Source organism: Littorina saxatilis, linkage group LG12, assembly GCF_037325665.1.
Source record: "Littorina saxatilis isolate snail1 linkage group LG12, US_GU_Lsax_2.0, whole genome shotgun sequence".
NCBI lineage: Eukaryota > Metazoa > Mollusca > Gastropoda > Littorinimorpha > Littorinidae > Littorina > Littorina saxatilis.
In genome coordinates, this window is record NC_090256.1 from 26,822,990 (window position 1) to 26,849,984 (window position 26,995).

Below are 26,995 nucleotides of genomic sequence, written 5' to 3' on the forward strand. Positions count from 1 at the left end.
CCGTCCGCGGCAGCTGCACTTCCGGCTCCGGCCGGAAGTAGTGGTTCACTGGACAGCGGACAGACCATGGTCCCTGCCGGTTTGAGCTACGAATTACGTAAGCAGCCGTCCGCGGCAGCTTCCCTTCCGGCTCCGGCCGGAAGTAGTGGTTCACTGGACAGCGGACAGACCATGGTCCCTGCCGGTTTGAGCTACGAATTACGTAAGCAGCCGTCCGCGGCAGCTTCCCTTCCGGCTCCGGCCGGAAGTAGTGGTTCACTGGACAGCGGACAGACCATGGTCCCTGCCGGTTTGAGCTACGAATTACGTAAGCAGCCGTCCGCGGCAGCTTCGCTTCCGGCTCCGGCCGGAAGTGTTGGTTCACTGGTTTGCGGACAGCCCATGGTCCCTTCCGGTTCGAGCCTTGCCCTGCTACAGCAGCCGTTTCCGGCAGCTGCTCTTCCTGCCTGGGCAGGAAATGTAGGTCAAACGGGTCGTGCACAGTCATCTGTCACTTCCGGTTCCGGCCTAGGGCTTCCGGGTTGTGGCTTGCAGACTCCTCAGCACCAGCTATGGCATAGTTCTGCTGTTGCGTCTGCACTCCCTGCTCCTCCCGGCTTTTCCGGTTCGGTTCCCGCTGCTTCCGTTGTGTCGCCGGTGAATTTCGAATACGGTGGTTCTCCTGGGCATACAGGCTTTTTGCCTCTGTTGGGACAGCAGCAGCCACCCACTTCGGTGGTGGCAGCTAGCTCCTCTCTTCAGCTGCCTTAGGTCGTTGGTGACTCTCATCTTCCTCTTAGTCAGGGGTGTGAGTTTCATCGATGGCCAACAGGATGGGCGTTCGGCTTACGGCCTTCCCTCGCAGCGTCATTTGTCGGGTTCTTTTGGCTATGAGCCGTCCCCTTCAGGTGGCGTTTCAGACTTCGGGTCCGTGTACGAGGAGCAGCTGCCTTCGGCGGCTCTGGCCAGCTTCCGAATTTACGTCAGCAGTCGTTCGCGGCAGCCGCTTCCAGCTCCGGCCGGAAGTAGAGGTTCACTTGCTAGTGCACAGACTACTGTCACGTCTGGTTCGAGCCTTGTCCTATGACAGCGGTCGCCCGCGACAGCTGTTCTTCCGGTTCCGACCGGAAGCGTAGGTTCACTGGTTAGTGCACAGGCTACTGTCACGTCCGGTTCGAGCCTTGCCTTACGTCGGCAGTCGTACGCGACAGCGGCACTTCCGGTTCACGGAAGTAGTGCCTCGTTGGAAGGTGGACACATAATGATCCCATCCGGCTTGAGCTGCGCTATACGTAAGCAGTCGTCCGCGACAGCTTCTCTTCCGGCTCCGGCTGGAAATGTTAGTTCATCGGTGTGTGGGCAGCCCATGGCCCTTTCCGGTTTGAGCTTTGCCCATTTCCGGCAGCTTCGCTTCCGGCCTTGGCAGGAGGGTAGGTCAAGCGGGTAGTGCACAGGTTACTGTCACTTCCGGTTCTGGCCTACGGCCTACCTTTGGGTTCCGAGCTTCAGCTCGTAGGTGGCTCAACACCAGCTTTGGCATAGCGCTGCTGTTGCTGCCGCACTTCCGGCTCCTCCCGGATTTTCCGGTTCAGTTCCCGCTGCTTCCGTTTGGTCGCCGGTGAATTTCGAACAAGGCTTGCCCTAGGGGCATACAGGCTTCTTGCCTCTGTTGGGACAGCAGCATCCACACACTCAGGTGGTGGCCGCTAGCTCCTCTCTCCCACTTTCCTTGGTTTTTGATCCCTCTCATCCTCCTCTCAGTTAGGGAATGAGCACAATCGATTGCCAACAGGAAGGACTTCGGTTGGCAAAGAGGAAGCAGCTACTTCTGGTTTGAAGAATCGCCCTTAGTAGCTTTTCGCCTTTTTGCCTTTTCGCCGAGCCCCCCTCTTCGACAGGGGGTGGCCTCCGGCGTCGGTTTCGTTGCTGGTTCCTCAGGGTTCAGCTTCGGAGCTGGCATCGGAATGCCTTGCCGCTCCTGCGCAGGCTTCCTCCTTCGTGCCCTTAGCGGACCAGAGGAAGTTGCCTTGGCCAAGGTCGTCTCGTCGCCGCCTGTTGGCCTTTCCCCGTCCGCGTGCACCGTTTCCGGTCACGCCGGAACTTCTTTCGCTTCTTACGAAGCCGTTGAGGAAGGATTCGGTTCTGCCGTTCTATGGGCAGAATCTCCTATTCTCTGAGGAAGGGGGCTGACAACTTTTGGAACTCAGTTCCATTTCCGAGGCTCTCCTGCGGGCGCTTCCTTGCGCTCTGGCAGATTCCTTGGCGCCCTTTCCCCTTAGTAAAGGGCAGGACGCGGAGGAAGTGTCTCACTCCTCTCCACACTTACAAGGGTGAACGAGGCACAGATGAGGCTGTCCTCTCTGCTCTATTCCCATGCGGTCTCGTGCGGAAGGGACTTGTTTCTTGCCCACTCCCGGTTTTCTGGGAGTCGACAAGGAACATTCTCAGTTCGTCATCCTTGGGGGACGGTCTCTCTCCGGCAGCCTGGCCTCTCATGCCAGAAGCAGGGGATTGAGACCAACAGAGAACAGCGGTTCCCTTCTTTTGAGCTTCAATTTGAAAGCAGCAAAAGCAGGCCGCTCCTAAGCAGGCTATACCTAAGCGGACTCAGCCTAAGCGGCCTACGTCCTCAGCTCAGGTGAGATTGTTTCTTTCACAGCCGTCATAGGTACGCTGGGTTTGAAACAACAGCCGGCCTTAGGGCTTCGGGGTTTTAGCCTCGGCGGGAGCAACAGCCATTTCATCCGTTGGAGGTGGCGGTTGTTGCTTTCCTTGTGCTTGTGGCTTCGGGCTTCGACATTCTTTCTCTTGCCCAGCGTATGGGTGCTGAGAGGTCGATTTCCGTTTAAAGGGGGGATTCTGCCTTTGGGCTTCCCCGTTTTCTCTTGCCACGAGCTCCTGGACTTGGTCCAGGTTTGTCTTTCGCCGAGTCTGACTTTGTCTTTCTCTAGCGATCAGACGCGTTCTGGTGTTTCGTCCAAACTTAAGGTTCACTTGAGTTGGCCTCGGAAGTAACATTCAGATTTTCCTGAGGGTGCATTGTCTGGGCAATGCATGTTTGAGAAGTCATTCTTGGCTTGTCACTTTTTCTCAGGTTTTTTGGCTACTCCTCCCCTTTTTGGGCAGAGGTCTAGCTCATGTTCCAGTTTTCTCGGTGCTGGCCTCTAGGCCAGCATCTTTTTCGGCGGCCGAAACTTTTGGTTTCTTACTGTGCCTGTGTACTTTGAGTACTTTGGTGCAATGGCCGGCCTACGGGCAGCAAGGCTCTCGGCCTTAGCCTGTGTTATAGTCTCCTGCCTGTCGTGTTGCGACTTTGGCAATTGGTTCTCGTGACTACGGATTTCGTCTCTTCCTCTTCTCCATCAAGCTTGCATGATGTGAGTCGGGACGATTTCTGCCGGGTTGGGCTTCCGGCCTGGTCACCCCTTCTTCACTTGCAACTATGACTATTACTGAGAACTCTGGTCTCGGGAGGCTGACGGCTGGTTCGCTTCACGGTTTTCCGTCTTTCTTACCAGCTTCGTCCTTTCTGTTTCGGGTTTTTTGATTCATTTTCAATTACCTACAAGCAGTCTGCTCTGCGATCACGCTGGCTTTTGTCATTTTGTTTCCGGTCTCCGGTCACATTAGGATTTGGCCACTGCGTGTCCGCATTTGCGGTGCTTAGGCACTACCTTAGGTCGCTTCGTCCCCCTTTTTTTTTTTTACCCCTCTCTCTGCTTGCGCAGGGATGGGCAGGGGACGACTGGTGACCGTCTCCCTTGAGTTTTGCTCATTGAGGTGGACCCTGGTACTTGATACTCAGGCGTCTCTCTCTTTCCGGTTTGGAGTTTTGTCACTCTTCCGGAGCTGACTGTTCTCTCAACGGCCTTTGGGCCTCACTCCATCCCAAAGTTTTCTTACTTTGGCACGTTTGCCTTTTGGTCTCCGTGAGGGTCGGTCCTTTTCAGGGCTTAGCCGGCAACCTTACGCACGGATCTTTTCCAGGCCATTAGCATTTCCTTCCATTTAAGGGGGGGGGGGGGCAGCTTGTCCTTCCCTCTACTTGGTCGGGTTTATCCAAGACTGGGGTCCTTTTCCGGACTGTTTTACGGTTCAGAAGATTGGAAGAAGTGCTGGGCACAGCTTACTGGCTCTCTGAGGTGTCTTTCGCATTTCTTGCCTGAGAGACATCTCGGCTGTCAATCAGGGTGGTTCTCGGTCCGTTTCTGTCCTTTGGCAGTGGGCCAGTTCCTGGCAAGGGTTTAGAGTGAGTCAGTGGTTGCTTTCTCACGGGATCCTTTCCTGACTTTTGGCAGTGGGCCAGTTTCTTGGCAAGGGATTTTCTTGCCCTCCGCCTGGTCATAGCTCTTGCTATCTTTCCCTCGGCTCGGCCCGAGCTCTTTTCCAGGGCCTGGGCCTCCTCCTTGGCCTTTTTGGCCTATGGGGTTTGGATGATGTCCTGCGCACAGCTTCTGGCGCTAGGATTTTGTCTTATCAGGTTCTGCAGACTTTGCTGCCCTCTGTCAGGATGGGTCTCGGCCTATTCCTTCCTTGGCGGCAGCTGGCTTTTGTCTCTCCAGAACTTTAGAGTGAGTTTGAACTTTTTGATCTTACCCACCACCTTGTTGGAGTTATCTGCTAAATATGTGACTCGGAGTAAGAATATGTAATTTAATCGAAAATTTTTAATTAAATTTTCATTTGATTAATATACTTACCCGAGTCACATAGGTAATTCCCTCCCACCTTCCCCGCTTTTAGTTTCTTTGTATTCTAGAAGTCGAATGAGGGTGTCTCGTATTGGGTACGAGAGCTGTGGCGTGATGCACGCTACGGGAGGCAACCCAGGGTAGCAAGCTTGCTACTTTTTTGCTTGGGTTGCTTCCCTTATACTATAGACGGGATAGCGTTTTTTCAGTCTACCTAGCATCTCGACTGCGTCAATGCTAAATATGTGACTCGGGTAAGTATATTAATCAAATGAAAATTTAATTAAAAATTTTCGAGTATTGAGTGTTGTTGCATATCTTTGCTAAGTCTGTGAAACGGTGAGTATTGAGTGTTGCATATCTTTGCTAAGTCCGTGAAACGGTGAGTATTGAGTGTTGTTGCATATCTTTGCTAAGTCCGTGAAACGGTGAGTATTGAGTGTTGTTGCATATCTTTGCTAAGTCCGTGAAACGGTGAGTATTGAGTGTTGTTGCATATCTTTGCTAAGTCCGTGAAACGGTGAGTATTGAGTGTTGTTGCATATCTTTGCTAAGTCCGTGAAACGGTGAGTATTGAGTGTTGTTGCATATCTTTGCTAAGTCCGTGAAACGGTGAGTATTGAGTGTTGCATATCTTTGCAAAGTCAGTGAAACGGTGAGGATTGAGTGTTGCATATCTTTGCTAAGTCAGTGAAACATTGAGGATTGAGTGTTGCATATCTTTGCAAAGTCCGTGAAACAGTGAGGATTGAGTGTTGCATATCTTTGCTAAGTCAGTGAAACATTGAGGATTGAGTGTTGCATATCTTTGCTAAGTCAGTGAAAAATTGAGGATTGAGTGTTGCATATCTTTGCTAAGTCAGTGAAACAGTGAGAACTGAGGGTGTTGCATATCTTTGCCAAGTCCAGTGGGTTGTGACTGATATTTTGTAAACTATCAGAAGTGTTCCAGTCTTCATTTCTCTCAGAAATCATTCAGCAGAATTGCTGGATAATTTCAAATTTATGTGAGGAATAGTGTAAAAAAAAAGTCAGGCATTTTACCATGCTAGCAAATTTTCCCACAGGTATTTGCGAACCAGGATTTATCAATCTTTTTTCATTGAAAGACGCCTAAAACACTGTATATTCTGCAAATGTACACAGTGACTCATTGTAAAAGATAGCACCAAGTAATACTGAGCAGCCTACTCTATTAGGTGAACTCTGATTCAAACCAGTTTTATGAGTCCTCAAAAATGCTGGCTACATGTATGAGAATATCACCCCAAGGGATTTTGTATGGCACTGGCAGTCAGAAAAACACAGAAACATCTTTTAAATCTCCGTAACCTTTGTCGTCATTTCAGTAGAGCTGCCGGACTTTTTTCATGGGAGGGAAAGGGTTACTCTAGGGGCTGCCTCAATCTCAGACAAAAAAATAAAAATACTAGCAGCATGCTTGCATCCCCACACAACCCTAATCCTACACCACACCACCCCATACCCCTTTTTTTGGAGCTTCTCAGCAGAGATCAGAAGTTAAAAACAGCAAATCGGATGTGATTACAACTTTTAAGCTTTATTGACTATTAGTAGTACAGGCAATCAGAAGTTAAAAACAGCAAATTGGATGTGATTACAACTTTGAGCTTTTTTTACTGTCGCAGGCAATGTCATCACTGGGCCTACTGGCCAAGACGACGGGTCAGACGGTGACAGAGATCATGGAACCCCACAAGGAGGTCCTGCAGGACATGATCCCGCCCAAGAAACATCTGCTGAGGCACCAACCCCTCAATGCTCAGATTGGTCTCATGGTAGGGCTGGTGTATATATTCTTGTGGTCTGTGGTTGAAATGGATATCTGCTCAGTGTACAGATGGATGTCTTCATAGAGCTGCCTTTCTGGACCCTGTCTGGCATGGTCAATTTTTGTGATTTGACGCCTCCTTTCTGTTTTTCTTTTGATCTTTCTTTCTTGTTTTCGTACTTCTTTGCCATCTTTCTCTGGGTTCTGAGTACCATTTGCTTTGCTTTATATTCCTTCTCTGTCAAGTTATACTGTGTTTTTTTGTCTCTTTTTTTTTTTTTTTAGCAGTCTCTTTGGCTTTTTATCTTTCTTCTGTTTACATTTTCTTAGTTTTTGAAGTGAACTACTCATGCTGATGAATAAATGCATTTGGTGATTTCAGGAAGGCAACACTTTCTGCACAACACTGGAACCTCGTCTCTTTACAATTGATGTCGTCATTGTGGAGCACAACGTCTTCTTTACTGAGGTGAGATTACAAAGTGACTCTAAAACTAAATGTCCAGATCTGACCAAAAGCAATACAGCTTGACCAGTATTTACCTGTATTGCATTTTCAAATGCCGTGCTGCTTTCAAATGTAAAACTTATTTCAAAGAGTAAGATTGTGATATTAACCCAGTGAAATATTTTCAAATTCAGTAGTGTACATTAGAAGATTCATCTGCTGAAACTTGCATCACAACAGGTACCACCTCCAACTTAGAACTGAAGAAATGTTTGTGATTACTTCCTATTCTGCATTTTATAAGTAGTGCTTATGCCAACAATATTTGCTGCACACAAAAATTGTAGTCCTTTTTTTTTTCTTTTTTTTTCTTTTCTTTTTTTTATGTTTGTAGCAGGATGCACTTGGTTCATTCCCATGTCTGGAGTGCTCTGCCTGCAACATTTTAATGTTAATTTTATTTTCTGCAGCTGCAAAGTTTGTGTGAGGCAGAAGACGCCATGCTGCTGAAGCTGCCTTGCTACAAGAACATCACCAACCTCATTCCACTGCGCAAGAGTGCTCTGAGTGAGTGAACAACTTTTTATTTTTACCTTATGCACAGAAATGTGTAGGTTTTTGTTTGAGCTTCGAAAGCCTACAGTGGATTTGGTGGATGCATGTTGATTTAATCAGCTTATTTTGATTGTTCAAAGCTTGATTGTATTGTTCAAATGTGTTGCATCTACAGTAGTGACTCCTTCAGACAAAGTGTCCAAGGCAATGTAAGTGAAAATCTTCATTATTAAAGCCAACCTGAACTTTATTAGATGAAAACAAAAGTGTAATGTAGTTGTCAATCCATTTAATGACAAGCAGAGTTTTATATGTGAGGATGGGTTCCATTGCATCTTGTGTTTTGTAAAAAAAAAGTTCTTGGTGTTCAAGATTTCTTCACTGACACCTGTTATTTCTGTGTGGTTTTAGTGAGTGTAATAAATGCACTTGCACATTTTGGACTGCAGTGTAAGCAGCCTCCAGATGCATAAGCACAGCAATGCTGAATGAAGTTTTCACTGTTACAGGGGCCCTGGCAGCCTGCCATTACATCACCGCCCGCCAAGAGAAGATTTTCCACATCCTGTACAAAGCCCTGAACAGCACCAATGATGAGCTGCAGACTGCCGCACATGACTGCATGAAGAAGGTGCGTTCACCGGGTCTTGTGTTCCTGGCTGTTTTGATCAGTGTAATGTGCATGTGTGATTTTGTCCCTGCAGACACATGTCAGTATCTCTGTCTCTGTGTGTACACGCGTCCTGCATTGAGGATATTTAGGTTTTATTCACTTCAAAATTTATTTTCTTGTCGACTCACCATGCACTCCAATCAGTTTGGGGCTTGCAACACACACAAAATCTAGATGTCTCTGAGCAGGTTGTTTTCAGGATACAAATTTCAGATCATGTACCTCAAACCAAATCAAATCAAATCAACTTTATTATCTCAAATATGGGAAGTTGCAGTATATATATACCTGATAGCCCATCAATTTTCATGTTATATTGATGGATGTTTTCTTATGAAGTCCTGCATCTATGGATTTTTATGTACTTGCCAATGTCCGTTATTGTATACAGTTCATGGCTGGCTGCACACTGGATTCGGAGGTTGTGTACGCAGAGATACGGCCCATGCTGTCACACCTGGGCGACCACCGCTCACTGACCCTCAACGTCATACAACGCTTCTCTTCATTGGTACAGCTCTTCTCTTCTGCCTTCAACGAAAAATTTGTGGAGCAATTGCAGGTAAGTGCACATCATACGAGAAACTGAGGAAAAGTGTGAGTTTCAGAATGGGAAGAGGGGTATTGTTGTGATTTTTGTGCGACAGTAAATTTTCAGCAATTTCCAGTAGTTTTAGACGTTCCTTGACGTAACCTTTCTCCCAGCTCAAACAAAGTTAGGAAATTCTGACACAATGAATGCAAAGTTTTTGGCGAATTGAAGTTAAATTTTACTGAATGAAACAATCTTGCAGCCTCAAGGTTGCAATGTTTTGTGTAATTTCTCTGGTTGTGATGTCACTATTTATTCCCAGGCTCACCTCAAGAAATGGCTGGAGACAGCTGCCGTCAACCAAAAGAGTGGACAGCCACCCAAACCAGCTGGGCAGGTCCTTTCTCTTGTGAGTAGGCCTGCATATTGTTTGTCTGTCTGTTTATCCTTTTGTCTGTTTATCCCTCTGCAAGTTTGTCTGTCCCTCAGTCTGCATGTGCCAATGTCAGCTGATTTATTCCTGCTCTTGGTGTCTCTGTCAGTTGGAGTAACTTTCTATCTGTCTATCTGCGTGGCCGTTGCCTATTCACCATGTTTGATGTGACATTTTTCATTCGATTTTGCGTGTGAGAAAAAGCTCAAGTGGAATCAAAAGTACTGATGAAGAGACTAGACAAGTTTTTTTCTTGTAGCTTGAGACTAGATCATTGGCTAATGTCTAAGGCACCACCAATGCTGTCTTTGAAAAGTAATGATTGTGGACAGGGACACTAAATGCTTTAATATGTAGCTCTTATGTTTTTCAAAAGCTGCATTTAGACGGGACTAGCAGGACAACCCTCCTCTGCCCGGCTATTACTGTGGTACAACCAAATACGTACCTGTGCCCATTAACACACAAAAATGTAAGGGTGGAAAGCATCTCCCTCCCTACCTTACTATACACACATGAAGATCGTAGATACACAATAAACAAAATTAATTTGAAAATAATCACACTGGCAGGGGGTGGAATGTGGCTCTCATTGATATAGAACTTAATACGTACCCGTGCCCATTTACACACTAAATTGTGAGGGGGAAAAAAAATCTCCCCTACCAACTTACACATGATGGAGTAAGATTAAACCCCCAAAAAATACAAAAACTCCCACCCAGATACAGCAGTCCCTGCAATGTACGGCCCCCGGCGTGAGCGGACACCTGACATGTACGGACACATTTGCTCGGCACGGAGTGTTTTCCTTCTATATTTGCCCCCCCTTAAACGGACACCTGCAAAACGTGGACACGGACACTCATTTTCGGTCCCAACAGCAGGTCATACCTCCAATGTACGGACAGACCATCGTCAAATTTTCACCACAACAAAATCGATAACAGAGCAGTCCGGCTCTTGGTACAAAGATCACAGCCGCAATGGCGTGATGACAGTCACTGATAACTTGAGTGCACGTGTACCCATCAGGATCGAGGGGAGGGTAGTTTTGGTCAGGAGTGGAGTACATGCGAAGATACCAACATGAAACTGCACTGTGCTCTTTATTCTTGTCTGTTGGACGTAAACAACAGAAACCACAGTCGATGAATGTCCTGAGCGAAAGAGTGAAAAACGGCCACAGTTCTCAGCATCGTGTGTCTGTGTGTAACCTCTTTCATTGACAAGATACTCTTGTTTTCCCTCAGCCTTGACCAGTGAGTTGGTTGCCTAATCTGTGAACCCTTCAGTTGTCTTACTTTGTCAAAAGTTTGACACAATCAACTGGTTTTGCTCTGAGTGAACAGTGCAGCTGGCCTCTCTGACCACAGCCCCAAACAGTACATGGCTGGAGGGAGTGAGAGAGAGAGAGGGGGGTGAAGGGGTAGCTGGCTAAACTCTGTGGGGTGTCCGGTGTCACTGCATGTCAGCAGGAAGAGCATTGGAGAGAAATAGAGAGGTGTACTCTTCCACACAATTTCCAAGCATCAGTTGTCACGGCTTGGGGTAGGCATTAGTGAGGGAGAGTGGGAGCTGTGTTATGTACAGTGTATTTCCGACTGAAGAGTGAAAAGTCACTGCCATGCCACATGATCGGCATGCAGTCAATAAAGCCAGACAAGAAGAAAATAAATTACATGATTATGACATGCAGCTCTATCTGCTGCTATTTATTCAAACTGGTTTTCAAGCTTATTCTTGCAAAGCATCTGCACACGCTCCTCTGTGCTGTGTTTGTGTGGCTGCTTTCGTATGTCAGTGCATGGTGAGTGTGTTCACTGCCTTGAGGATTTATCTTATCTCTTCCTTTCAACACTTTTCATTCAAATCATTTTTACAGAACGTTTAAAGAAGTATTAGGAGTTTATTATTGTTTAGTAGCCACAAGAAGTGATTAGCATAGACTCAATCATGTTGTTTGTGTGTCTCCGTCTGTGTGAGTGTATGGGGGAGGGGGTGGTGTGGTCACCCCTGCCGTGACTGGACACCTGCAATGTACGGACAGTTTTGCTATGGCCCAAGGGTGTCCGTTCATGAGAGGGACTGCTGTACAACCAAATACCTACCAACTAATGCACAAAGACCATAGTGATAAAAGAAAGCACAAAAAAGAAGGTGTCCCCCCCACCGGGCATTAAATCTAGGACCCACCGATCCAGAGCACCACATCATCCCAGTGAACCACAAAGGTCGATGACGAAAAGGGGAAGATTGGAAGAAAAGTATTAAAAGTAACGCTGGAATGTATTGCTACTGATGTAATGAAAACTTTCGGGATCGATATTTGCTGTTTATACTCAACATTTCATGAATTTAATGTTACTATAACCGAACCATGAGTGGCAGGAACACACACACACAACATTTGGGAAGGAATTGGAAGAAATTGCCGTTTGTGTAGCGTCAATAGAAGTGACACAGACAGATAGACAGACACACAGACAGAATGACAAATATATATTAGATAGCGTAGATGCAGCAAATCTTTAGCTCAGACGGTAGCGGCGCTGACTTCAAAACCAGTTGTTGCTATTGGCGTGGGTTCGATCCCCACGTTTGGCAAGGGATTTCCCAGAGTCAACTTTATGCAGACTCTCCTCGATGTCAGAACATGTGCATGCATGCGCACGATTAAGATCCCAAGCTCACAGGAAAAGTCTCAGGGTTTGGAAACATGAATACGCGCATGCAGGAGAAAAACAAAATATTGGGTAGCGCCGTACGGTATGGCAGCTCGCTTTCCCCAGTGAGAAAACGGCCCAAATTTCCACAGAGGTAACCTCTCAGGACTAAATGAAGTCTTATCCTCATGCTTATCTTAGTTGCAGCCACTGGTAAAGTGACATTTTTTTCATTTTCATTTTCATTACTTTATTGTCCCATCACTGGGAAATTCGGGTCGCTTCCTCCCAGTGGAAAGCTAGCAGCAACGGAGTCGCGCTACCCAGGTGTCTGCGTGTTTAGGTGTATTCAGCCACCTGCACTTATGGCAGAATGACCAAGGTCTTTTACGTGCCATTGTGATGACACGGGGGTGGGACATGGCTTCCGTCTCTGGGTCTGCACATAAAGTTGACCCGTGTCCGTCCCGGCCCGAATTCGAACCTGCGACCTTCCGATCACAAGTCCAGTGCTCTACCAACTGAGCTACCGGGCCCCCGGTATAAGTTGGTGTTCATTTTCTGACCGTTATGCTGTGCAGGAGATGCAGACGTGCGCGGCCATCCTGGACCTGTTTCACCTGGTGCCCACAGCGTCCAGCAAGATGATCGAGCCACTGGTCAGCCTGGTCCTGCAGGGGGAAAAAGCTCTGCTCATTGAGGTACAGTGGAACCCCCCTTTTAAGACCTCCGATACTCTGAGAAAGTCAGGTCTCAAAAAGGAGGGAGTCTTAAAATGGGGGTAAATGTACAGAGGTTATGAACAGAACATTTGAAAAAACAGGGAGGAAATCTTCAATCGGGGGTGTTTTGCAACCTGTTGTCTTGTAAGCTTAAAACTGGGGTTTTTGTATTTTGTCAGAAAGAAGAAGTATTTCAATCAAGTCATTATTGTGTCCGAAAACAATACACAATGTTAACAAAATGAGATTTGCTGTCTTTTGACTTACTACAGAAGGGAAGCCCATTGCGCCACCCACTGTTGAAGTTCCTGGTGCGTTACCCACAAGACACTGTGAACTACTTCCTGTCCGACACCGTCATCAGGGACCAGCAGTTTGGTCGCTACCTTGTGGTGAGTTTAGAAAATGGTGTCTATTGTGGTGTGAGTGTGACAGGGAGAACTGCTTGTGATTGTTTGTGTGTGTCTTTGTCTGTGTCTGCATACATGCATGTGTGAATGGATGCTACCTGGTGTTGTTACAAAAATAATGTTTGTAAATGTTTAGCGTATGTGTGTGTGTGTGTACTCTCTCTCTCCCTCTCTCTCTTTTTCCCTCTTTCTCCCTCCATCCCTCTCTCTCACCATCTCTCTTTCTATCTCTCTCTCTTCCTCCACCTCTCTCTCTCTCTCTCTCTTTCTCTCTCTCTCTTTTCTCTGTTCTTTCACTTTGTCTCTCTCTCTCTCTTGCTCTCTCTCTCTCTCTTTGTCTGTTTCTCTTGGTGTATTTATCTTTCTCTCTCTCTCACTAACTCTGTGGCTGTATGAATTTCTCTCTATCTCTGTTTGCTGCAAATGACAGTCAATGAGACTTAAAGCTGTGGTCATATCACTTTGACAATTATGTGTCTTTGTTCCCCTAGTACTGCCTAAGTCACCCGGACGGCCAGCCTTTCAGAGATGTGCTGGAGGCCAGTCTTGTCCGTCTGTCTGCCTTGCTGCTCACACAGCAACAGCAGGTTGGTGCTTACATTCTTGTTTTTAAAATCTTTTTTACTGGAAATCTTCTCCTGTGGAGAATGTTGTCCAAGGAGAATCTTGTTTTACTTTTGTTTTAATCAGGATTTTGATGAAGTCCTCTTCTATTTCTGCTTCATTCTGAAATGATTGTGAGCATGACTGGACTTTGATGAAAAGATGAATATAGCCCAGGGTTAGGTAGAGAGATTGGGGTGGAGGGAACAGGCAGTCACACATACACAGATGCATGCACGCTCACACACACACACGCACGCACGCACACAAGCATGCGCACACACACACACACACACACACACACACACACACACACACACACACACACACACACACACACACACACACACACACACATATGCACACAAGGATTTGCACAGAGGTGGAAAGAGAAGGAGAAATCAGTAGCTGCCAGTTCCAGATCTTGCTTTTCTTGCTTTGCCTCTTGTTTAGACTTGACTTTTAAAGGTAACTATGCTGCATAGATTGTTGAAATGTTATGAAACGTACAATCTACACAGCAGGTAGTAGGTGTGGCACCAGACAAAGATAGTCCAGTATGCTACATAGATTGTTGAAATGTTATGAAACATATCATGTACACAGCAGGTGGCAGGCGTGACTCCAGCACCAGACAAAAATAGTCTAGTACGCAACATAGATTGTTGAAATGTTATGAAACGTACAATCTACACAGCAGGTAGCAGGTGTGGCGCCAGACAAAGATAGTCCAGTATGCTACATAGATTGTTGACATGTTATGAAACATATCATGTACACAGCAGGTGGCAGGCGTGACTCCAGCACCAGACAAAAATAGTCTAGTACGCAACATAGATTGTTGAAATGTTATGAAACGTACAATCTACACAGCAGGTAGCAGGTGTGGCGCCAGACAAAGATAGTCCAGTATGCTACATAGATTGTTGACATGTTATGAAACATATGTACACAGCAGGTGGCAGGCGTGCCTCCAGTGGCGGACAAAGCAGAGCCTCAGTACCAGGCCATGGTGCTGCTGACCAGGCTGGTCAAGTTCAACGACAGCTGGCTTCTCTCACAGAGTCCCATCGTCACTCAGCTGCTGGAGATCTGGACCTCCGACACCTTCCTGCAGCGCCATGTGCGAGTGGTGAGTCTAGCGTCTAGTGTGTTGTTAAAGGTTCTAATCAAATTCTGCCTCACCAGAGGGTGTGGGGGAGGGGGGGGGGGGGTGGAGGGGTGTTGGTGTGGGGTGTTGATAGAAGAGAAATTGAGGAGGGAGTATGTCTTGGAAAGGGAAAGATGCCATGGGTGTACGTTCTGTTTGTTGAATGTTACTTCAAGAACAAAAGTACGTCCGTATACACACGCACACATGCAGGCAGGACATACTCCCACAGGTACGCACACGGGCCATACATGTATAAACTTACATACCTGCGTATGGACATTAACAAGAAAACAATGTACGATATATAACCAGTATGTACGTTCATCAAGTGCAATAATTGGATACATATGACAAGGCAGGTGAAGTTGGATATGTCTCAAAAAGGAAAAGTAATGTAATTATGTGTTACGTTTGACGACATTATTTTCTTCATAGAATGTGAACAGAAATGCAGCACTAAACTTATAAGAATAATGAGAATAATGATAGTTCTTACAGTGGGACCTTGTCAATATGATCAAAAACTAAATATTCTGAGAGTGAGAATGTCAGACGTTTATTCCAGGCATTCCCCTTAATGTGCTTGAAAATTGGTTCTGCATGACTCTGGCTTCCTGGGTTGGCGTGCATGAAAAAGTGCCCACATGGGTCGAAACCAAGCACTTGGTCCGATTGATTAAAATTCATCTGAGATTTCAACCAATTCGACCCAGCATTTTATCTTCACTGGTTGGGCACTTTCTCCTGCACACCACCCCTGTTGTCTTAGTTGCTGTGGTCCAGTGTCACGATGACTGTGCTGATGACTTGTGTATGGTGTGTGTGCAGGATGAACAGGACTACATCTACTGGAAGGAGCCAGCCATGATCGTCAAGTGCCTTCTCAACTACTTCAAGTGAGTTGCTGCACTTGGCTTCCTTGTTGGCCTCCGCGCACCTGTCTGACCCCCTCTCTCGGTCTCTGTTGGTCTCTCTTTCGCTTTTTCCTTCCCTCTCTCTCTCTGTTCATCTCTCTCTCTGTTCATCTCTCTCTCTCTCTCTCTCTCCTCTCTCTCTCTCTCTCTCTCTCTCTCTCCCCCTCTCTCTCTCTCCCCCTCTCTCTCCCCCCCCTCTCTCTCCCCCTCTCTCTCCCCCTCTCTCTCTCCCCCTCTCTCCCCCTCTCTCCCCCTCTCTCTCTCCTTCCCTTTTTCTCTCTCCATCCCTCTCTCATTCTATATCTCCCTCTCTCTCTTCTTCCCTTTTTCTCTCTATCCCTCTCTCTTTCTATCTCTCTCTCTCTCTCTCTCTCTCTCTCTCTCTCTTCCTCTCTCTCTCCCTCTCTTCTTCCCTCTCTCTCTCTCTCTCTCTCTCTCTCTCTCTCTCTCTCTCTCTCTCTCTCTCTCTCTCTCTCTCTCTCTCTCTCTCATTGTCTTTCTGTTTGTCAGAGAAACCTTGTGGTAATTTTTTTTTCAGTATTTATTTTGATTTCTACTTTGTTTTATTGTCAATTTATAACCAAGTTTCATTGTCTAAGTTTGTTTGCAAAGTAGTTGGTAGTGTGTTTTGAGTATGACTACATGTCAAACCTTGCAGTAACTAATTGGAGGGGTTCTGTTCATTTCTGGTTTTGATATTACAGTATTTCTTTATGATCAGTTTCTAACCACGCTGTCTCTGTGGTCAGGCACAACAGCCTGCAGACCACACTGCTGTTCCAGATCCTGCGCTGTTTCATGCACCGCTTCATCCCACAGTTCCAGTTTGTCAAGGACTTCTTGGAAGAGACTGTGGCCAGTGTAAGATAAAGCTTGTTGTACTTAGTCAGTTTTTTATTATTATAATACAGTGATGGGAACCCCCCCCCCCCCCTCCCATAATACAGAGGTGGGACCCAACCCCCTCACCCCCACCTCCCCACCCCCAAATTTGGAGATGTTATGAACAGAAAATCAGAACAAGCAAGGGCTTGAAAGGTGGCTTACACTGTAAAAATGTTATCACTCTCTCCTCTTGTCTCTTGTTCTCCTTTTGTCTCTGGAATCTTTTTGGGGTCATTAAAAAAATGGTTGTATTAGTCAGGGAATAATACTTATGTCTTGCTTCCCCATGCATGTCAAGTTCATTTCTCCATCGTTTTGCACTTTATATAATTACCATGAGGTTGTAGTTGACAAGTGTATGCACTGGCTAGGGGTGTTATGATGTTTTTCTTGTTTTTCTTTTCAGACCTACTCTGTCGAGTGGAAGAGGCAGGCCTTTTTCAAGTTTGTTGAGGTGTTCCATGATGCCACCTACCCACAAGAGCTCAAAGCAAAGGTAATTAGATGACTTGACTCAGTGCAGATTATCAGCTTCAAGCCAGTTTGTGCTTGTGTACATGTACTTATGTCTGGCTGGTTGACTCTCCACTGAATTCACAACAGGAATTTATCTCCCATGCATACAGTGGGATGAATTTACATAGGCTTATATGAGCTAAGCATGTATCTGTTGTTTCATGTACTTTTGACCTTAACAAATGTTCTCAGGGGAATTTAGAAGCCTACCCTTGCATAAAGCAAACGATCCATTCTTTATTTAATTAGCCTTTTTTTAAATTTCAGATTCTGCAGTACATCTTGATCCCCTGTTTCCAAGCGTCCTTCGAGCGTGGAGAGGGGGACCATCTAGTTGGTGGACCCCCAGCTCCAGAGCAGGACAATGATGACAATGTCATCAGCGTTTTCATCAACCGCATCATCGACCCAGACAACCCCTTCGGCACTTCCGACGCTGTGCGCATTCTGCTGCTGCAGTTTTCTTCCCTGCTGGTGGAGCAGGCGTCATCACACATCCATGATGCTGCTAACAAGTAAGACTAAGGAACATGTATTCATTTTGGATTTAAGGTTAAGTTATTCCTTTTCCATGTCATCCTGAAGAACTTAGCTATCAACAGCTGATGAAATGCTGGTAAAGAAGGGCGGGGATGTAGCTCAGTCGGTAGCGCGCTGGATTTGTATCCAGTTGGCCGCTGTCAGCGTGAGTTCGTCCCCACGTTCGGCGAGAGATTTATTTCTCAGAGTCAACTTTGTGTGCAGACTCTCCTCGGTGTCCGAACACCCCCGTGTGTACACGCAAGCACAAGACCAAGTGCGCACGAAAAAGATCCTGTAATCCATGTCAGAGTTCGGTGGGTTATAGAAACACGAAAATACCCAGCATGCTTCCTCCGAAAGCGGCGTATGGCTGCCTAAATGGCGGGGTAAAAACGGTCATACACGTAAAAGCCGTGGGAGTTTCAGCCCATGAACGAACAAACAAACAAACAAACTGGTAAAGAAATACCGAGACACTGGTTCCTGTTGTGTTTTTTCTATTGTTTAAAAAAACCATTATTGTGAAATATCTCAATGTCTGCAGTTTTGTAGACTATGTTTGTGGGTACAAACTCAAACACAGATATACAAATTCACGCATTTAAAACTCTCACCATTTAGGAGCTGTGTAAAACATGATGCTGTTAGAAAAGTGTTTCATTCAGTTTTGAAAGTGTGCAACTGTTGTCTTTCAGAATATGTTTATATTTTGTTTATATAGTTATGGTCCTGAGAAGAAGCAATTTGTTTTTTCTTTTACTGTGCATTTTCCATTAAATTACATTCTTATCCCAACTCACATACAGCAATTTACTCCAGTTTAGTGCTAGGACGCTGAATAGCATCGCCTTGGTAACAAGGGGAGGTCACCCTAAAAAAGAGCTACCTTGACCCCTTAACATGACAAAGTCACGCGTGACTTCCTGACCTTGCCGCCATCTTTGAATCATTCACTCTCCAGTGATCTGTGTCTACAGACGTGTTTTGATTTTGCTCCGGCTTTCAGCCGGTTTGTCTGACTTCTGCCTTTGTCAGACCCTGCCTTGGTACTTGCACACGGTCCCTCTGCTCCTACTGTGTGTTTGGGTGAGCTTTTTTGTCGTTTGTTATCGTTTTGTGACTTAGGTTTGGTCGAATACTTAGCGTTGTTTACATTTTTTCCGTTCGCCATGTCGGATAAGGAAAGAATAAAAATGCTAAGTCGGTGGCCGAGCCTTCTCCCACAAAGAAGCCTTCTCGTAAGTCGTAGAGTTCGGCATGTTAAGCTTTGATTAAAGTCACAGATCCTTGACTAAATCCTCGTTTGATGTGCGATAGACTTACCTTATTCTCCGGCTATGCCTAGTTTGCCTTCAGCTGCTTCACCGGTCTTGTCCGGTTCAGGCCCTGTTAGCGAGAAGCAGGATGTTTATGCTATTTTGCACTCCTTGAGTGCTTAGATATCCTCTCTTTCAGCCGAGTTTTCGTCTACCAAGGCTGAGATGTGTCTTTGCCTTCCGGTGTGGGAGGTGTGCGTTCCCTTGCCAGGGTGTGTGTCCGCCTTCCTCCACTTTTACGTCCGCCGACGTTCACGCCTCGTTTGAGGGCAGCCGTGGTGTTTCCCTGCTGCGTTCCCAGGCCTCTTGGACTGACGACGATCAAGGTATTTATACTTCGCCAGTAACCGGGTTCTCCGGCCAAAACGAAGTGCGTGTTTGGAGAGAGTAGCCACACCGGTTCGTGTGCGCGAAAGCTTAGGCCCTAGGTCTACGTCGTTCCGATTGACTGAACTTCTAGATCGAGGGAAAAGCCCAGACACGCGTTCGGTCTCTGACCGAACAGGGGAAGTGCGTCCTCCGACACTCCCTAGAGGAGCGGTTGGTGCGGCAGCACAGCTTTCACAGCTTTCCCCGCTTCCGCCTTTCAGGCAGGAAGCAGTCCCTAGGGACGTACCGCTTGGGTATAAAATCCCTCGTGGGCGTCTCTTCCGGGCGACACTTCGTCGGACTATGGTAGTCACGGCGGAAGTGTCTTGCCTGACTTCACGGAAGTGAGGGACTATGAGTCGGATTTTGGCACTTCCGTCCAGGGTGACGAAGATGTCAACTTCCGCATACCGACTAAGCTTCCGCAAGCTCTGGCTTTAGCGGAGGAAGTGGCTTCACGGTATTTTGAGGAGGGGGTGACATTCCCCGCTTCCGCCCTCTGGGCAGGAAAGCAGTCCCTAGGGACACACTGCTTGGGTATCGCATCCCTCGTGTGTCGTCTCTTCTGGGTGACGCTTCGCCTGACTATTGTAGTCAGGGCGGAAGTTCGTTGCCTTGTTGCACGGATGTGCGGGATTATGAGTCGGATTTTGGTGCTTCTGTTCAGGTTGACGAAGATGCCAACTTCCGTGTACTGGTTGAACTTCCGCTAGCACTGGCTTTGGCGGCGGAAGTTACTTCACGGTAGTTCGAGGAGTGTGCGGCAACACTTGTAGGTTTGTTGCCCAACCTCCTTCCGCTTTGGGGGATTCCCGTTCTGCGAAGGACTGGTAACAGCAGTTCCGTTTTCGGAAATTCCCGTTTTCGGAAATTCCCGTTGGTAGCGTTTGAGCTGTCTATGCTACTGACTACTGGGCAGTATGGCGGTGCGTTTCACGCTGTACCGTGGTTAACAGCACAAGGTCTGGCTCCTGATTCAGCGCAGCCTTACCGTGCTTCTTTGTTTTTAGCCTCAGCTTTGCCTGCTGGTTTGGCTAAGAGGTTTACACTGCTGCCAAGGACTACTACAGTAGTGTGTAGTAGTCCTTGACTGCTGCATATTTCAGTCAATTTGATTGGCTCGTTTGCCTTGCCTCGTTCCACTTTTCCGGAACTTGCAGTCCTTAGGCAAGATGATACAGCAGAGACAGAGTAGTCCCGTTTTCGGAGAATTCTCTTTTGTCTTTGGAGTAACTGGCTTACGTTTGCTTGAGTTATCGTCTCTCTCTGAGACTTTGCAGAGATCTCTGGCGAGATTGATCGCGTCGTCATTAGACCCATTCAGGTTTCGTGACGATGCGGTAGAGAAAGTTGTCACTATTCTGGTAGGGAAGACGGCTACAGTAGAACAGTATGTTATACTGAGTCCTCTTTCTTGTCTCTGGGGGAATAAGCACATGATCTTTTCAAGTTATCCTCTGTTTAGGAAACTTTGCAAGATTTTTTTTATAGAGCTCTATCTTCTCTGCTCTTGTTAACTTCGAGTTTCGTCGTGACGCACGGGAGAAGGATGTCATGTTGCTTCTAGCTGCTTTGGCTAAAGTCTTTTGAACAGCGGAGCCTCCCAGCGCTTTTCTTGGCACATTGCTTGGCTCAGGTTGCAAACAAGAGGCGGATCTACTCCGCTCTTTGCTTTTTGTGGTCCATCTTCTGGGAGAAGCTGTGATCTGCGTCGGCTGGCCACATTTGGCCTTTATTTAGGCAAGATGCGGAGCTAAGCAAACACACATTGGGTTAAACCCTCTGCCTTAGGCAGCTTCGCGGTATGTACGCCCATCTTTGGTGCGGCATACCTCTTATTTTTCACCTTCTAGGGTGAAGTTGCTAAGGCCTCAATTTTTGTTTTTTGCCTCTGTGGTGAAAACAAGGCAAGCTGTTAAAACTTTCTCAGCTTTTACGGCTTACAGAATTGCGCTTTCTCATCAGGGTCATAAGCTTTGGTTTCTGACAAGTCGCCAGAACATGTCCAAATTATGGGCTCACATTCTGACTAAATTTTTAGGCTCACTGAGCCATTGCTCGTAACCTCTCAGTCGGAACTTTTCCGGCTAAGCCTACCTCTTGAGGCAGTGGCTTCTGTCAGCGACTTTCGCTGCGCGGCACAAAGGACTTGCAGGAATTCCTTAGTTTCAGCTTTTCTTTCTAAGAGGTTACGGAAAGAACTAATCACCATCATGTGGCTAAGCCTAGGTTTGGCACAGACGTTTTTAGCATTGGGGTTGTTTTTCTTCCACACGCAAAGACATACACCGTCGTTTGGCGGGTACGCCCTTCACAGAGAAGGGTGGACAGGTTGCAAAGTCTGTTTCGTACTCTGTCCTTGATAAAGAGAGCGGCTGTTCGTGTTCTGACCTCTCTTTTTGGCCAAATGGAATCGATGGCCACTCTTGTGCCCTTAGGCAGAGTCCACAAGCGGCCATTTCAGGCTGCCCTGAGTTCGCTGTGGAAGCCTTCTCTTCAGGGCTGGGAGACAGTAGTCTCTCTTGTAAGCTGGTGTCGGCACACAACGAGGCAGTGGCTGCTCCCTGGGATTTCACAGGGAGTGCCAATTTCGTTTGCCCCCCCCCGGACGAGTTTCTGTTCACAGACGCGTCTATGGAGGGCTGGGGTGCCTATCTTTCTGTTCACACTGCGTCAGGTCTGTGGAACGAGACGCAGAGTGGGGGGCACATTAATGCCCTAGAGTTAGAGGCTGTTTTCCTGGGACTCCAATCGTTTCTGTCTATGGTCAGGAACGAATAAATTGGGGTTCGCACAGACAACACGACCATGTCGGCCTTTTTCAACAAACAGGGAGGCACTTTGTCTCTCGCTCTTCTGTCAGGTCAGGTCAGATTCTTGCCTGGGGCAGCCAGCACCTTATTCTGTTGTCAGCGAAGTACGTCCCAGGCATACTCAACGTTCTTGCGGACTACTTCAGTCGCCCGTAGTGTACGATGCACACGGAGTAGTCTCTGACTCATCAGGTCCTACAACGTCTGGGTGGCATTTCGGCAAGCCTACAGTCGATCTGTTTGTGGCAAGATTCTCCTGCAGGCTTCAGGTCTTTATCTCCCCCTTTCCAGACCCAGAGGGGAGTGAAACAGACGCCCTCGAAGTAAACTGGTCGCGTCTGAGCCTATGCTTTCCCCCCTTTTCATCTCTTGGGAAAGGTTCTCAGGAAGGCGGAGCGGGGACAGCCTTGCTTGGTGTTGGTGGCCCCTTGGTGGCCCAGCCAACATTGGTTCCCCGTCCTCCTTCGCCTCGCAGACGGCCCTCCATTCTTTCTAGGTCGCTGCGCCGTTCTGGCTCCTCAGACGCTACTTTAGGCTTTGTCCAAAAGGCCCACAGGGAATCGACCAGCACTGTTTATGCGTCACACTGGTCAGCTTGGACAAAGTGGTGCTCGGAGAATGGAGTTACTGCTACTTCACCTCGCTCTATGCATGTAGCAAATCATCTCTCGTGTTTGGCTGCTCAGGGCTTGGCTCCTTCTTTTTTTGAGAGTCAGGCGCTCAGCCATTTCTTCTACTCTGAAGCAATTAGGGCATAGCATTAACCTGGGCGGTGTAATTGCTAGTGTTCTTAAGGGGGCAGCGATTGGTTTTACGAAGGCTAAGTCCCCTCTTCCCGCGTGGGACTTATTTTTTTGGTACTCAAGTTTCTAGCCTCTTCGGATTTCGAACCTTTAGCTTCAGCGAGCTTAGCTAACTTGACTCGTAAAGCCTTGTTCCTCGTTTTGTTAGCCTCTGCCCGTGGAGGCGGTGAGGTGCACGCTCTTTCAGGCCTGGCTAAGGATATTTCTTTTGAGAGCTATGGCTCTTTTGTTTTAAGATTTCGGCCGGAGTTCCTTGCCAAAACCAAAACAAGGTCTGTCCTCCTCTGTTATTCGCATTCCTCCTTTAAGTAGGATTCTTGCGTCTGGTGACCCTGATATGGTCAATTGTCCTGTTTGTACTCTTACCAGCTACTTATCCCGTACCACGCCCATTAGGTCTAGGGACCAAAAACTGCTCTTCATCTCAGTTGGCACTGAAAGGAGCAAGGACTTGTCGCGGGTCACTTTGGTAAGATGGGTCTCTACGCTTATTAAACAAGCGTATGCGTGGTGGCACAGACAAGTTGGGATTGGGCATTCTGTCCTTCCTATGAAGTTGTCAAGAACTCATGAAGCCAGAGCCTGGGCTACTTCTCTGGCAGTCCTCCGCTCAGGCGTGCTGGCAGAGGTCTTAGACGCTGCCTACTGGAAATCGCAGGGCGTTTTCATCAACTTTTACCTGCGAGATGTGGCCAGCACTCGTCATGGTGGCAGTAGCTCCCTACCAGCCTTTGTCGCTGCTGGACAAGTGGAATTTTGTTTTCCCACCTCCTTCATTAGCATTCTGCTGTATGTGAGTTGGGATAAGAATGTAATTTAATTGAAAATTTTCATCTAAATTTTAATTTGATTATATACTTACCCAACTCACATAGTTGATACCCGCCCGCCTGCCCCGCTTTTGGGGTTTTTATGGGGGTTTTTTCCTAAAAAAGAGGGAAATTTTTCTATGTTCGCTTTCGATTGAATGATTCAAAGATGGCGGCAAGGTCAGGAAGTCACGCGTGACTTTGTCATGTTAAGGGGTCAAGGTAGCTCTTTTTTAGGGTGACCTCCCCTTGTTACCAAGGCGATGCTATTCAGCGTCCTAGCACTAAACTGGAGTAAATTGCTGTATGTGAGTTGGGTAAGTATATAATCAAATTAAAATTTAGATGAAAATTTTCCATTTTTCAGTATGCCTTTGGTACTCCTAGCTGAATGGTACGGTTGTCAAAGGTTGAGCATGACTTAATTCAGATACTGATGATGAAATGTGTGTTTATTTTAATGCTTGTTATTTTCTCAGGTGCCAGGAGACTGGTTCTGCATAACTCTGTTTACTGTTGTTGTCTATACTTCAAGCGCCTACTTCCCTTTGTTTCTAAAATGAATGATACAGATATTTAGATAAAGCAACTCAATCAGAGAGCCATACGAATTTCAAAGAGTCTATTTTGACTTAGCTGGTTGAAAAAGAGTCACCAGTGCAAGGTGTACTTTAAAACGAGAGTGTTACTTCTAATGTTGACTTTTGTTCATACCAACTTGTGTGGTTTGTTTTTCATCAGGAAACAAGGGAACAAGCTGCGTCGCTTGATGACCTTCGCCTGGCCGTGCCTGCTGTCCAAGAACTGTGTGGACCCGGCCACAAAGTACCATGGTCATCTCCTGCTGGCGCACATCATCGCCAAGTTCGCCATCCACAAGCGCATTGTGCTGCAGGTCAGTCTTTCTTGGTTTTCTTTTGACTGTCTTCATTGCTGTGTAACTTGGTTCAGAAGGAAACGCTCATTCACTGTGAAGTAATGGAGCAGTAAAGTGAACTTGGCGAGTGTGTCCTTGTTATGGAAGGACACCTGCAACAAACGGAGAGCTTCTGCAATCGTAAGGGTATCTTTATAACAGGTGGCACTGGATTGAAAATACAGTGACCCCTGTCATAGAAAGACACCTGCAACAAAGGGAGAAATGTAAGGGAATCTTATAACAGGTAGCACTGGATTAAGTCAGAAATGAATCCAGAAATTGACGAATATTGCAGTAGACTATGCAGGCTGATTGACAACAGAAAGTGTCCTTGACTGGATGGTGACCTGTCAGAAGAGGGGCTTTACATAACAGGTGCTACAGTACCAAAAATAGTACAATGGAACCCCCTTTTAAATCCCCCCAATTAAAGGCTCCTACCTTACTTTTTCACATTTTCTCTTCATAATCTCTGTAAATTTACCTCCAGTTTAATACTACCTCCTTTTTAAAACCTTTTTGGAGGTCTTTCTTCTTCTTCCTCTTCTTCGTTCATGGGCTAAAACTCCCACGTTCACTAATTTTTTTGCACGAGTGGATTTTTACGTGTATGACCGTTACCCCGCCATTCGGGGGTGATTTCGGGGGATTCGTAGGTCTGAAAAGAGGGGTTAGACTGTATGCTGAAGATGACTGTTTCAAGACTGAACACTGTAATGTTGTCTGTGTGATGCTACAGGTGTTTCACAGCCTGTTGAAGGCGCACGCCCACGAGGCCAAGGCTGTAGTGCGCCAGGCGCTGGAAATCTTAACCCCCGCCATGCCCAGTCGCATGGAGGACGGCAACGGCATGCTCAACCACTGGACCAAGAAGATCATTGTGGAGGAGGGACACAGCGTGGGACAGCTCACGCACATTCTGTAAGTAGGCAAAACTTAGGGTGGCGTTGGGGGCGTTGAAGGGGTGAGGGAGGGAGGGGATGGATTTTGATGAGGGGGGGGAGGGGGGGGGGCAGTAGGTGAGGGGAGGGAGTTAAATGGAATGGCATGCTTGACCAAGAAGATCATTGTGGAGGAAGGACACTGTGTGGGACAGCTCACTCACATTCTGCAAGGGGGAAAAAATTGGGTTGGATGTGGGACATTTAATTGGGGGGGGGGGGGGAAGTTGATTGAAAATTGGACTACTGGATCATTGTTGAGAGACGCAGAGTGTGACTGGGAGGAAAGGGGAGGGGGGAGAAGGCATGGATGGGGTAGTTGACTGGCAATGCCATGCTCAACCTCGGTGCAGCTCACACACATTCTGTAAGGAACAAGAAATTGTGGGAGAAGGGAAGGGAGGGGTGAATTTAACGGCAACGGCATGATGAAACACTAGACCTTAAAAATCATTGTGGAGGTGGTAGCAATAGCATTGCATAGTGTGGGAGGATAAAAACGATTGTCAATTTTCAGGGAGAAATTTGCGAGTAATAGTCATATTTTGTATTGAAGCACACTTTACATCCTGAGAGTCTAAGAGTGGAAGTTGTCTTTGATTTTTTCAGATCTTTGGTTGTGCGGCACTACCGCATCTACTATCCAGTGCGCCACTCCCTGATTCAGCACATGATCAGCTCCCTCAACCGTCTTGGATTTTCTCAAAGTGTACGTATTGTACTGTTCAGATACAATAAAGATTAAATTACATTCTTATCCCAACTCACATCAAGCAATTTACTCCAGTTTAGTGCTAGGACGCTGAATAGCATCGCCTTGGTAACAAGGGGAGGTCACCCTAAAAAAGAGCTACCTTGACCCCTTATCATGACAAAGTCACGCGTGACTTCCTGACCTTGCCGCCATCTTTGAATCATTCACTCTCCAGCGATCTGTGTCTACAGACGTGTTTTGATTTTGCTCCGGCTTTCAGCCGGTTTGTCTGACTTCTGCCTTTGTCAGACCCTGCCTTGGTACTTGCACACGGTCCCTCTGCTCCTACTGTGTGTTTGGGTGAGCTTTTTTGTCGTTTGTTATCGTTTTGTGACTTAGGTTTGGTCGAATACTTAGCTTTGTTTACATTTTTTCCGTTCGCCATGTCGGATAAGGAAAGAATAAAAATGCTAAGTTGGTGGCCGAGCCTTCTCCCACAAAGAAGCCTTCTCGTAAGTCGTAGAGTTCGGCATGTTAAGCTTTGATTAAAGTCACAGATCCTTGACTAAATCCTCGTTTGATGTGCGATAGACTTACCTTATTCTCCGGCTATGCCTAGTTTGCCTTCAGCTGCTTCACCGGTCTTGTCCGGTTCAGGCCCTGTTAGCGAGAAGCAGGATGTTTATGCTATTTTGCACTCCTTGAGTGCTTAGATATCCTCTCTTTCAGCCGAGTTTTCGTCTACCAAGGCTGAGATGTGTCTTTGCCTTCCGGTGTGGGAGGTGTGCGTTCCCTTGCCAGGGTGTGTGTCCGCCTTCCTCCACTTTTACGTCCGCC

At 47.0% G+C, this 26,995-nt stretch overlaps 1 protein-coding gene across 5 annotated transcripts in view; it reads left to right on the forward strand.

The window, feature by feature from the left end:
- The window catches only part of LOC138981634 (transformation/transcription domain-associated protein-like), a 158,528-nt gene that overhangs the window by 57,882 nt on the left and 73,651 nt on the right, over positions 1-26,995 (forward strand). For all 5 annotated transcript variants that reach the window (XM_070354624.1, XM_070354628.1, XM_070354625.1 and 2 more), the window contains exons 33-49: positions 6,320-6,469; positions 6,845-6,931; positions 7,381-7,477; positions 7,975-8,096; positions 8,530-8,700; positions 8,993-9,079; positions 12,351-12,470; positions 12,764-12,883; positions 13,393-13,488; positions 14,460-14,636; positions 15,486-15,553; positions 16,321-16,432; positions 16,863-16,952; positions 17,240-17,487; positions 24,346-24,499; positions 25,263-25,444; positions 26,074-26,173. In XM_070354624.1, coding sequence (XP_070210725.1) covers positions 6,320-6,469; positions 6,845-6,931; positions 7,381-7,477; positions 7,975-8,096; positions 8,530-8,700; positions 8,993-9,079; positions 12,351-12,470; positions 12,764-12,883; positions 13,393-13,488; positions 14,460-14,636; positions 15,486-15,553; positions 16,321-16,432; positions 16,863-16,952; positions 17,240-17,487; positions 24,346-24,499; positions 25,263-25,444; positions 26,074-26,173 — 2,181 coding nt within the window. The remainder of the gene's footprint in view (positions 1-6,319; positions 6,470-6,844; positions 6,932-7,380; positions 7,478-7,974; positions 8,097-8,529; positions 8,701-8,992; positions 9,080-12,350; positions 12,471-12,763; positions 12,884-13,392; positions 13,489-14,459; positions 14,637-15,485; positions 15,554-16,320; positions 16,433-16,862; positions 16,953-17,239; positions 17,488-24,345; positions 24,500-25,262; positions 25,445-26,073; positions 26,174-26,995) is intronic.